Source organism: Neolamprologus multifasciatus, chromosome 16 (assembly GCF_963576455.1).
Source record: "Neolamprologus multifasciatus chromosome 16, fNeoMul1.2, whole genome shotgun sequence".
In the NCBI taxonomy this organism is placed as follows: domain Eukaryota; kingdom Metazoa; phylum Chordata; class Actinopteri; order Cichliformes; family Cichlidae; genus Neolamprologus; species Neolamprologus multifasciatus.
In genome coordinates, this window is record NC_140454.1 from 10,571,651 (window position 1) to 10,584,944 (window position 13,294).

At 42.7% G+C, this 13,294-nt stretch overlaps 1 protein-coding gene across 1 annotated transcript; it reads right to left on the reverse strand.

Moving 5' to 3' along the window:
- Positions 1-415: 415 nt before the first annotated feature.
- Positions 416-11,584, reverse strand: LOC146500315 (raftlin-2-like). The gene is made up of 8 exons (XM_085135443.1): positions 11,312-11,584; positions 8,561-8,669; positions 8,171-8,345; positions 7,772-7,990; positions 5,767-5,873; positions 4,498-4,601; positions 4,329-4,410; positions 416-3,433 (listed from the first exon to the last, which is right to left on the reverse strand). The coding sequence occupies exons 1-8, from the start codon at positions 11,551-11,553 to the stop codon at positions 3,248-3,250; spliced, it is 1,224 nt and encodes a 407-aa protein (XP_084991569.1). The 5' UTR covers positions 11,554-11,584; the 3' UTR covers positions 416-3,247.
- Between the last annotated feature and the right edge of the window lie 1,710 nt (positions 11,585-13,294).

A 13,294-nucleotide genomic window follows, 5' to 3' on the forward strand; every position in this document is an offset into this window, starting at 1 on the left:
GTACTAGCAGTCAGATAGTCTCTTCGGCCTTTGACGTGTATAGGAAGGCTGTTTGGCTAACTCTGATCCTGCATCGTGACATGTCCCCACTTCATAATACTGTGTCCAGTGTGCCTGATGTTCTCATCTCCTGCAGCAATGGGCAACGTTTGGCTGCTTTAAGTATTCAATAAGTCATCCAGGAAGGAGAGAACATCGGCCACATTTACATGTCAGAGCACAACCTTCTTTTACCCTCTCCCTCATTAAGTTATTTTGTGGGAGGAGCCTGATCCAACCCACTTTATTTTTTTTTATTGGACTAAAAAAATCTTTTGTTACTGTTGACATTTTCATGTCTGTTAATAAAAACAAAAAGACTATTATTCAGATGTGTGTGTGTGTGTGGTCGTGTGGTTAATCAGTGAGTCAGACATGGGAAATACTGTTTAATAAAAAATAACAGCCACGATAAAGGAAGGGAAATGTACAACTCTCGGAAGAGGGAAAAGCTAGAATATTAATACTGACAGTGAACACCCATTTAATACATTTCCATTCAAAGTAAAACAGCACCTTATTTATAAAAGTCCTCAGATTAACCTGAAAGTTGATCTTTAAGGAGACCTGCTCTGCTTTCTTCATTTCCTGACGCACTGTTCTGATCATCGAGCTCATTAAACAAAGCAAACATTAACATAATGAGTTCAGGGTATGTACACGTTGGCCATTTCTACTGTTTGCTCTAATAAAGCCCCCTCAGGCTGCAAGCACAGAAGCCCCACCCACCTGTAAACGCTTAACGAAGGGCAGCCAATCATAATAAAGCTGGCTTAAAGGAAGCTAAAAGTGGCTTCAGACGGGATGAACTGAAGATCAGCGATAATAAGAACGGTTCACTGTGAATAGTGCAATGTGACTGTTGTAACCAGTCCAAGATCAAATCTGCTGAAAACGAGAAGAACAGGTCCGCTTAAAAGTCATTCCTGATTCATAAGGTCACTCCATATTTTTGTCCCATTTGTGTCCTATTATAAAGTAACTTCCCTTTGTAAAATCCCAGAACAAACAATAGTTTAATCAGGAATTGGCATGGAAGCTCTCCCTCATCCTGAAATCTCAAATCTCCCTTCGAAAAATTAGTTTCCAGGGTCTTTTTTAAAAAAACATTTTGATACTATTCACAGAACATGGCACCTGTTAGAAATTCATGTTTGTGGCATTTAACTCACATTTCTTGTATTTGTGCATCGCAGACTGCAAACGACATCGATCGCTTCTATTTCAAAGCTCAGCTTTAGAAATGTTTTATATAAATGAGACAAATACACTTATCATCTAATATACTTATACACACATGCACAACAGCAGAAAAAGAGCCCTCCATCCATTTAGGATGTGTGTAACACTGAATGTCTGGAAAGCAGCAGGAATATTAGCAGTACCTTTAAAATGAAGGAGGAAAAATAATACTTTTAAACACGATGAGCTGTATGAATGATTTCCAGAGTAATAGCTGAAAAAGCTGGAACATCTCAGAGAAATAGGCTTTTCTGTACAAATATACTGTTTCAGGCACCTCGCTTTCATCATGTACTGGGGAGGTGCATAGGTTAACTACATATCTGTACGGTGGCTCAAGTAGTTCAGTGATTTTTCTCTTTTTGTGTGGTTACCTGGTGAAACTACAAAACAATTGTGAAACATCATATGTGACAATAGAGACAAAACTTCAGTGGAGAGCTAAATACCAGATAAATGTATTCCAAAACATGTAAACTGTGTGATGACCTCATCATCAGAACTTTGATGTAATGAGCTGTGGGTGTAGCTCTGACTCAGACCATGTGCTCACCGACTGTATGAGTCGTCCTCTCTGACACTTGGAGTGACCAAACTTTACAAAGAGCGTTTTCATCAGTACGATCCAAAATACGTCACTGAACTCGTGTTTATAGAGGTCCAAGCAGGGGGCTGTTTCCTCATAGACTTGTATAGGACATGCAACCTTTGGTATCACCCCCCGGTGGCCATTAGAAAGAGTGCAGGTTTAAGGCACTTGTGTGTCTGCTTCACTTTTCAGACAAAGAAGCCACACCCACCATTTATACCTTGTATGTTTTCAGCACAGAGCCTTCATCACAGCGTAAGAGCTACACACTGAAGTGGTGCTCCAGTTGCCCTGTGTCACGCACACCAACATCCCTCTCACTCTCCTCACGTCACACACCTGACACACACTTCCAGTTCACCTTTAAACTCCAAATGCTCCCATCTCCTCCTTTCACACGTCAGAGCTGCTGCCCTGCATCGCCACGTGCTAGCGCAACACCTCCACCACCCCGGCATCTTCCTCAAGGCTCCAGGAGTCTTCCTCGTCGATTTTTATGAGCAGCACATTAGCAAAGAGAGAAAAAAAGACTCCGAGTCCAGACGCTGAACCTCTGCTGCTTTTCTGACTGAAAGTCAGTTATACACACACGCCAGCAGAAAGCGCACACAGCTGGGGCTTTAAACCAGTTATGAAAGAACAAGTCAAATTTCTACTGATCGAGCTCCATCGTGTACAATATTAAACCTAATAGAGCCACTGACACCACACAGTGATCACACAGGACGATGGCAGCCGCACCGAGCAGCTACATCCACACACTTCAAGCTGAGGTCACCGGTCATATGTCAAAGTCTGGAATGTGCTACTTTCTTTTTCCTTTCACAGTTTCTGGAATACATTTATTACTGACAACTGATTACTTGACTGAAGGATGTTGTCTCACTGATATATAAATCTAAAGCTGACATTCATGAACTTTCTCAGGAAACATGGATTTTAGAGGGTTGAAGTAAGAACAAGTAGGCCCTTTTAACCAAAACTGCCTGTGACTTTTTCCTATTATGTTTAGTCATAGTTCCACATCACTTTTTGTACTCTTTCTAAATAACTTTAAACTAAACTAGATTTCTTCCTGCTTCAGTATGTTTCTGAGCTGTGAAGGAGCATAACTCCAGACTGTAAGCAGAAAGCAGAGCCCCGCTCCTTCAAGTTCTCACAATAACATTAACATATTTTCTGTGCTTTATAATACTGGGAGCACCTGTTATTAGGCGTGCATCACTCTGCACATCTAAGTCCAACCGCTTTCTCATTATGGCTTTGTTAACAACATTTTCAAAGTGCAGAGCTCCTCTACATTAAAGTCTCTGTCAGATGGTGAATAGTCTGAACCTTCCACAGTTCATATCTCTTTGCTTGGGTACTTGCACCTGCTTACATACAGGTGACCTCAGCTTTCCCCTCATCCTGCTCAAAGCCACCTTCCTCCATGTGGGATAGGGAGCTGGGGTACCCTCCTCCGAACACTGGGAATCCCCCGATGCCTCCCGCAGGCAGAGCAAGGGTGTCTGGAGGGTCGGGGCTGCTGGCTGCCCGACTCACAGAGTGACTGGACACAGACTGGAGACAGAGAGGGACACAAGTCAGAACCCATAACAGACCATGAAATGACACAGATGAAAAATCTAAAGACAGATTTTCTTGAGGGCGGCTCTGCAGACTGGCGACTGAAATAAATAAAACCGCTTCATGAAAACTACACCTGGAATAGTTTCCAGGTAACTGCTGATTTGTTTTTCTGCCCTCCTACGAGTTTGCAGCCATCACCTGCAGTGAACTCAGAGTAGTACCGACTTTCTCCACCAGGGGGGACTTTAGCCACACAGAGGATATTCCTGCTTATCCAACAGAGCCATTTTTCATTCATCTTCATCTGGGTGATGCTGGTAATACAGGTCAGCTCTTTACTTCCACTAAACACTGCTGCTGTTCTCCAGTCACAACATTAAATAAAAGCAATGTATACTTTCTAAAGAAAAGTAGCATGTTTAGAAGTGCTTTCTTGAAAATCCCAAAGAAAGAAAACTCTTCAGCTTAATGTGAGGAAGCTAAGCTGAGAGGTGGAATTATGAAATGCTGGCTTGGGTAAGGAAATTAAAGGGAAATTTGCATCCCTGCTGGCGTCTGAATTTACAACCTCCTCACACACACTGTAAACCAAACTGACTTTGGGAAAGCAGGAGCACAAGACTGACATCGCTGAGTGCAGTGATGTCTATTCTAGCTCTGTTTCGGGTCTCCACCTGCACCTGAGTGTCTTATGCTGCTCTGAAGTTACTTAACATCCCAACATGTTCACCAGCTCGCCTCTTTCACTGCTGCACAAGGCTTTTGTAGGTCTATCCAACAGAGAACGCTGATGCCACATGCAGATTAAAGACCATTTAAACATTTGCTTAACGTTCAGCTGCCTCATCATGTTTCTTGGCCATAGTGAATGTGGAAAAGGTCTCACCTGGTTCCTCGGCTGTCCGGCTGTCTGACCTCTGACCGGCCTCTGGAGGAATACAACATGCTTTGTGGCCAGATTCCCGTCACTGCACACATCAACGGGAGCATGGTCAGAAATGCAACTGAAAAACATGTTTCAGGAGAGAAAACATCTTCAAAGCATCTTCTTCTACCTGTCGTGCCGGATGATGGGTGTGGGCAGCACGCACGTGAGCAGCCAGCCAAACTCAGCCAGAGTGTGCAGGAGTGGCCCGTAATCTGTTTTCACATTGGAGTCCTGCAGGAGAGCAACGTGTCCAGATATCACAGAAGGGCTCAGAAAAAGCAACCTCTCTGGCTAAGAGCCAGCCGTGAGTCTCAGTAAACACCACTTCTGGCTTGATTCCATGTTAAACATTTGATTATTTTAGAGCCGGTCATTAAGGGGAGCCTTTGAGAGCCAGTTGCTCCAAAGCACACCTGCTTTAGGGGGCCAGGATCTGGTCTCTCAGGAGTTCCTTGGAAATGCGATGTAGTTATGATGATTGGTCTATACTGAGGAATGAAAAGCTGGCAATGATAGAGACACTGATAAAGTGGACAGCTGAGCTCAGAGAGCTGTGAAAGAACGACTGGTTTGTGCTTAGTAAACAAAGAGTGTTTGGGAGTATTTTAGAGCCAACAAACATGGAAGAAGCTGCGCAATTTTTTGCCTCTAGAGTCACATCTAAAGGGTATAACACTTCACACTGGACCTCAGCTCTGCTCTAAGGTGTCATGTCAGGGTCCTCAACCAGTAAGCACAGCAAAGGTCTCAAACCTGTGGCTCCTGAAACTATTTTATTTAACCAGTTACTAATCTATTTAATAAAAATGAAATCAGTGGAAGAAACTACAGAATTTAACAAAAGTTGATTTCAGTTTCCAGACTGGATTTGCTATGATGCTTTTTCTTCACTTTCATGCCTAAATATGTTTTGTGGCACTGTGCTTTGCTCTTAACCGATCCCTGGTGTAACTACACGGTGAGTTGTGCATTAATGGCATTATAAGTTTACCAAACGAATATTTGTAAAGCCAGACAGCAAAAGTAACAACGTGGAATTATCAAGTCACCCAATCCATCACTACAATGATTTCTATTGATTAGATAAATACTGTCATATGGTGTATAATGTGAGGAGGTATGAAGGTATAAAAAACCAGATGCCTCATTAGTCGACCAGCTTCAAACTCTTCAAACCGTCTATTTGACTTTCTAATTCTGTCCCAGGTGCTCACAATGTTAACCACACATACACATACGGGTCATTTTTTATCTCAAACTGTGTTAAAAGCTACTAATGTTCAAAAAGAACTTTTTTTTTGTCTTTTTTAAGCCTCACAGTTTAACCTAAGCTTGCCCTTAAAGAGTGGATAAAACATCTCTGTTCCACAAACATCTCTCCAAAAATCTCACTGACCTCGATGACGGTCCACTGCTCGACAACAATTGTGTCATTGGCAGGAGGAGACGTGCTTCTCTCCTCGTACACGAACAATCCCTCCAGCGATCGAGGCACCGGCTCGCCTGAAACACACAAACAGTGGCAGTGACACAAACGTCTGTTTGGAAGACACACGGTCACGTTTTTGTGGTGAAAACAGAAAAAGTCATCTTCATATTTTTGTGTGGCATGGTTCTTATTGATAAAGTCACAGTTGTGGAACTGAAACTGCTCAGAGGGCACTGGATGACATTATGCAAGTCAGCTTTGCGCATCAAGTGGTCTAATTGTGCAGTTTCACAGCTAAAAAGAGCAAACAACTAAATGCTGCTATGAAAACGTACAGAACAACAATCAAACATTTACCAGATTCTTGACCTTGTCTGGCAGCACATACATGATTCACACTGCTGCAGCTAGTTTCAGCTGCTGGGGAAATGAGAGCGTCGCTGGGTTGATAATGACCCAGTTATTAGAAATAGGTTGAGAGTTCCCACGTGTTCATGTGTGAGAGGACAGCAGCGCGGAGGGTTCGTGTTGTAGTCCGTCTGTACAAACCTCTCCATCACCATCAGCGAGCTGCCTAATGCTCCCCGATTCATTAGGAAGAAGGATAACAAACCCAAGTTATCTGATTCTATGCATGCAGTAAAACGACTTAAAATAGATTCATAAAAGACTAGAAAGTATGACTCGAGTTTGCACAAAATAAACTGTGGCCAAAATGAAACACATGAAAAATATATGCGATCCATTTCTATCTCATAAAAAACAAAAACCCCAAAGACTGACATAAACACAAAAAAGTCACTTCCTGTTTTGGCTCCTTTCTCCCACTGCATCTATATTTGGAGCAGTCTTCCCGACTTTGGCGACCTCGCTTCCTGTTCATCTGCAGAGCACAGCTCTGCAGCTTCACTTGGACTTATTCAAGGTTATTGGGAGGCTCGTTGTTCCAGCGTTTTGGACAACAGGGAGTAGAGCAGGTCATCTACTGATCGGAAGGTTGGTGGTTCGATCCTGTGCTCTTCCTAGTCTGCATAACCCCAAGTTGCTCTCCGATGCATCCATCGGAGTATGTATGTGTATGAATGTGGTTAGTAAGCACTTAAAAGCATAGAAGAATGGATGCCTGTGGCATGTTGTACAGAGAGCTTTGAGTCCTCTGGGAGAGCAGAAAAGCTCTATACAAGAATCAGTCCACTTACAACGTGACACAGGTGGCTTCAGATCAGTGTGACACATTTCAAACTTGTTTTAGTCTTTTTAACATTTTTTTGACAACTCTGGTTTCATTTGTGGATTTCAAGCTGACGTCAGACTAGTTAAACATTTGCAACAGGTTCTGACTTTGGGCCCATTTTACACAGTGTTGTTGGGCTGGACTAAAGAATCACAATCGTGTTTATTGGCCATGCAAACACGCAGACACATACAAGGAATTTGGTTCCGTTAGATGGTGACTCTCAAGCACAGCAATGTAAATCACAACAATAAGTACACAACACACACACACACACATACACAAGTTTGAACTTGGTTTTGGACCATCTTATAACTTGTATTGGGCTGTGACGTTAAACAAATTGTTACACTTGTTTTGGACAAGGATGTGGATGTTTTTATACCTAATCTTTGACTTGGTTTAGACTTGGATTGGCTTCTGGCTGTGGCTCTGGTTTGAGGCATAGTAGAATGGTTTGAAACTTGGTTTTAAACCTGACTTTTGGCTTGTTTAAAACTTGGCTTTGGTCTGGATCAGATTTTGCAATGACTTTGAAAGTTGGTGTTGGTTCTGAATCTGAATGGGTTTTAGACCATTTTCAAACTATTGAACAATACCTGTTGTCACCGGACAGCTGAGGTTTCTTCAGTCTTTTAGTTTTGGAATCATGACTAATGTTTTTAAGTGCTCAAGCCTGCAGAGGACAAACATACATGCGCCGCTCCGTGCTTGTTTAACATCCACCATAAGACCAACCTTTAGGTGTGTCCCAGTAAACAAAGGAGTCTACTAGTGACCAGCCTTTGCGATAGTAGGCGGCAGTCAGCTCCAACCAATCAGCCTCCAGAGCACTGACCACGTGGCCTTTCCTGGAAACACGCATGGAGAGTGCCCCCTGGTGGTACTGACAGCCCAGAGAGTCCAGAGGAGCACAGCCAGGAGCCCATGAGTGGAAGAAGACCAGCAACCTCAAATCTGGAAGGAGAAGGAGCAAAAGTATGACTCATTTTACCATTTTTCTTAAAAAAATAACATAAAATACAAGGTTCAGGACCATTTGGCAGTCTAACACATAACACCATTATTGTCACCACGGATGTGAACCTGAGGTCACACTACCAGTCAGAAAGTCCCAACATGAATATCTTGTCTTACCGGGACTGTAGGTGTTGTCATCCAGCTCTCTGTCTCCAGGCAGTGTTTCAGGAGGTGTACGTGGAGGCGAGCGACAGGCCCTCTTTGGACTGTGCACCCGGCCATTGGTGATCCCACTCACCTGCTGGAGGACGGAGCCAATGAATCGAACCCCTCCCCGTGCACTGCTGTTCACCTACAGCAAAGATAAATACAGATTAAGAAGTTTAGATGAGGTGAATGTATTTTCCAACATTTTTCAGCCATTAAAAGTATTTATTTATTGCTTTTATCATACATTGACCACTCATTTATCCTGAATCCATTGAGAATGTCTTGATTGTAACATATATACTAAAAATCCCTTCTTTATCCTTTGATCTGATTAATGCACCGGTAAAGATGGCTGACCCTATCGATGAGTGCTCTGACAGTGTCAGCCGTCAGCGAGTCTCCAGGTAAAGGCCACTCCTCCACCCTCAGCACCGGCACGCTGTGATACATGGATGCTGTTTGCTTACTGAAATCACATAACAAAGATAAGTGTTAGACCCCAGGGAGACTTGTTCAGCAGAGTCCAGCTGTCACAGAGCTGCAGACACAAACAAATAAATCATTTACATGCTCAGCAGGCTGCTGCTACTGTAGTGATAAGAGTACGCACAGACCGTTGTAGCACCGTTTCAACGTGAAGGTAAACGTTTCACTTTGTTCTCATCAGTATGAGGAGACAGCGACTCGATACAAGAGCATAACACCACAGTCTGCAGGAAAAAATCCCCCCACACAACTAACAGAATAAACAACACAACGCTCCACAAACCTATGTATTTTTCAGACCATAAGGCACATTAAGCAAAACAAACCAGTCAGATAAGTCAAACTTCACTCAACTCATTCTTCTTGCTTCCTCCACTTCTGTACCATTGATTCATTAATGTTGAATTCTCTCCAGCTGCTCTATTCCCATGTTGCTGCAGTATATTAATGACTAACCTTGCATTGTAGATGGATTATCTTAGTTGTTCTCCTGACTGAAGTTTGGTCCGTTTACAGCATCCTGCCATGTGATTGCATTTGTCCCTAACCATCAGGAACCCTCACGTTAACTTTTATCGAGTGGAAAAAAGTTAGCGTTCATCCTCCAGCTTCACTGTGCTAATGTTATGCTAACATAGCTGTGTAGCTAGCGATCACGTAGCACATCATTATATACCAGCTAGCCCAACTTCAGTAACCCTATAAACGTCACTGCTGTTTAGTTTTATGTCTTCATTTATGTTGGAAGTGATAGCTTGCTGTACGTTTGAATTTTTTCAGAAATCTCTCAGTCAGAACATGCTATATCATGTTTAGGTGGAAGCTAGCGAGCCAACTTCCTGCTAACTTCTAACTCTAGTCTAACTAAATTGAATAAATTCTGTTTTCATGGATGCCTGGATGTTAAACTTAATTGTTACACCTGGTAAAGCAGCAACGCTGATCATTTTATTAAAGATGAAAGAATTTAGACAGTTTATAACTCTCAGTGATGCCGCAGTGTTCGTTTGACTTTGGGACCTGAAGTAGACGGAGTTTTGGACCCAAATTACTCCGTGAGGCTCCAGACCACAGTAGCTGTAATGCTCCAACAATCCATCAAGCGGTGCGGCTTCATAGCTTACCAAAGTCAGACTAAAACATTTTTGACAGATTTCTGCACGCCGTGTACCACATAAAATCGGTTCGAGGTCAGTAAGCACAACCAGAATTCATACATAAGGCGCACTGTCAGGACTTAAAGGATTTTAAGTGTGTCTTATAGTGTGGAAAATACGGTAATACAGTGGTCCCTCGCTATAGCGTGGTTCACCTTTTGCGGCCTTACTGATTCGCAGATTTTTTTGGTGCAATTTTGCATGTTGTTTTTTGTTTTGTTTTGTTTTACAGCACATTGTGTTCTGTGTCCCGATCAGCTGTAGACCATTGTCAATCAACCTCGTGCCGTGTCTCCTGTACAGTACAGAATGCGTTCAGCTTGTCAAATTTACATAAATCTTTGATCGGTACAGTGTGACTCTGAAGTGCTGCACTTTTTAAGTTTTCTCTCCAACAAACACAACAATGTCAATGAAGCGTTTTGCACTGTCAAAAGCTCCTGCGGTAGCACCTAAAAGGCAGAGGAAGATGCTAACCATTGCACAAAAACTGGGACTTCTGGACATGCTAAAGGAAGGTAGAAGTTACCATTCTTCTTGCTTCCTCCACTACCGTACCATTGATTCATTAATGTTGAATTCTCTCCAGCTGCTCTATTCCCATGTTGTGGACCTGAAAACAGGGTTTGATCTTTGGTTTCATTCTATAATACTGGACTTATTTTTCTATGAAGGTTTGAACTTTGAGAGTGTTTAAACAAGAGAGAAAAGTGTGAAAATGTTCATGCCTCGTATTGGTTGATTTGTGCAACTTTACAGTGATGTTGCTAATAATCATGTTTAGTTCCTCTGTGGTTGATTTTAGTCTCCTGGTATTTAGTCTGTTTGTGGTTGTTTTGTGTTGCTGGTAATCATTTTTAGACTCTCCTGGTTAGTTTGGCTTCCTTGGTGGCTGTTTTATGTTTCTCGGTTTCATGTTTAGTTTCTTGGTAGTTTTTTTCCGAATGGTAGTCGTGTTTAGTCTTGGAGGTTTCATTTCTCTTTGTAGTCAAGTCATGTTTATTCTGTTTGCGGTTGTTTCAGCTGTGTATGGTGATTCTGGGTCCCTTTGCGACTGTTGTGTGGGTATTGTGGTTTTGACCTTCCTGGCAGTGGGTTTTATATCTCTTTGTGGTGGTTTTGTCGCCCCCTTGGGTCCCTCGGCAGAGCCCAGCAGGCTTGAGAGATTAGACATACTCCATCCTCACTGGCTGCTGACAGATCCCTGTCGTCAGGTGAATTTTAGCCAACAGAAACTGAACAGTAGTCAAACCAAAACACAGTCTCCTCTCTCTGCTAGCACGCAAGCCAGACCTCCTATCAGCAATCTGCATTAAATATGCAGCTGACTTCATTTATCTTTCATATACCTACTAGACAACATCATGGCAAAAGCTTTCTTTGACCATGACTTACAAGAAAAAAAAAATCAATAATAGGCCAGTTTTAAGATAAATTTGATGACGTTGGACTAGGACTGGCGTACCTGGGTCTAGGACGGGTCAGGATGGCGCGGTAGAGCAGGCTGAAGGGAAGCGAGCGAGTCCGACCCACAGACAGGATGATGGGGTGAAGTGCAGCCAGGAGGTAGCCTTGGGTGTAGTATGGCTGTAGGGCCTGAGGCAACTCAGACAGCGAGGACACATACTGGACTGTCGGACGGCTACCTGCACACACAGACATCATCTGCTCAGTTTTCAAACCTGCGCTCAGAGTTGAATGACACATCTGAAGACTTTGACACACAATCACCTTCCATGATCTACCATCAAATAAACACCTTTGCCCTTACGACTCTGCAGCCTTAAGGGGAAGAGATCCTTTCTAAACTATGCCTGTCTTCTGTTTTTATTTGATCCATTTGTGAGCCATCAGAGGCGTGAAGTGAGCAGAGAGAGCTGGAGAGTTTGTGAATGGCGGAGTCTTGTGCCATTTTTCCTAAAGTCCTGGCTGGAAATCCATGCGGCTATCACCATACTTCCTGTGTCCACAAAGAGCAACTGTTCAGAGGGGATTGGCTACATGCCGTTTGTGCAAACACACACACACACACACACAAACACACACACACACACACACACACACACACACACACACACACACACACGCAGCATTCCAAGACTTTAAAAAACAATTTGCACATTTTGGAGAAAGGATGATTAAAAACAAGGAAATACAAAAGAAGAGACACGAATGATAAAGACCCGGAGCCTTCAGAGCCTTACTCCTGTTTATACAGTCACATTGTGGAGATTCATTGTTTGTTCTGACAAAACTTCCACTAACTGAGCTTGACTGAGGGTTAGGGCATGTCAGCATCAACACAGCTTTGTGTGTACTTCTCATTATTCTGTGTACAACTCATGTTGTGGGTGGGTACTGATGTTTAGGTAGAAAGTTAATGTGGTTACAGTCTCCTGATGTCAACTCATGTTGTGTGTAACAGTATTACTAATCTTGTGAGATACAAGTTTACACAAACAATGTGGGGAATTCCCATCTCCCTTACTGGGACAAACTCTGGATAAGACTTAAATTTAGGGAACAGAGTGAAAGACTGTGCAACAGCCTGTGAAGCGATGAAAACAAGACTGTGTGTGTGTGTGTGTGTGTGTGTGTGTGTGTGTGTGTGTGTGTGTGTGTGTGTGTGTAAAAGACAGAAAAAAAAGCATTCACCCCACATTCTCATGAACAAACACCCAAGAGACCTGGGAGACCAGCATGCAGCTGACATCACTGCAGCCTCTGAATGAGCTGTCTGGCTGGCTCCCTTCATGAGAATGAAGACCACCAGAACCTCAATAAAACCAGTAAACACCAGGGTCGGGCGACTGCTGCAACAGTTTACAGGCATTCCTGTGGGTTTAAACCCCGCTTTCAATGCTTGAGGTGAATTTAAATTTAACACATATTGCAGCTGCTGGAAAACAGTGATGCAGCTCTAAAGAGAACTTGTGCACAGGACAGCAGTCATGAAATGAAGTGAATCCAAGTACCTCAACACGGAGAAAGTCCCATAAAAAGTGGTAGTTTTCATGTAATTTATGAACTTTAAATTATAAAAAAAAAAGAAAACGAAAAAAATCAGACGTACATGATAAAAGTTGAATATTGCTGTTGTAGCGAGTAAATCCTATATTTTGATGCTACTGGTTGCTACTTGTTTGTTTGTAGGCGTTGCTTTTACGTGCACTCAGTCACAGTTCACCGTGCCAAATCTTCATTTTCATTTATATTCACGAGTCATTTATTTCCTTTGCAATGTCCGTTTATCTTTCCATTTAAACAAAGTCAATATTTAAGACCTGAACAGAATTAACCTTGACCCTAAATAACCTCATACCTGCCTGTCATAACAAGTGCATGAAATGAAATACAACCCCCTAGTGGCGATAAAGATAAGGGCACAAGAAAAATGACTCCTACACCAGTTATCTTCCTATACTACTGTTTTTATTAGCTCGTGTGT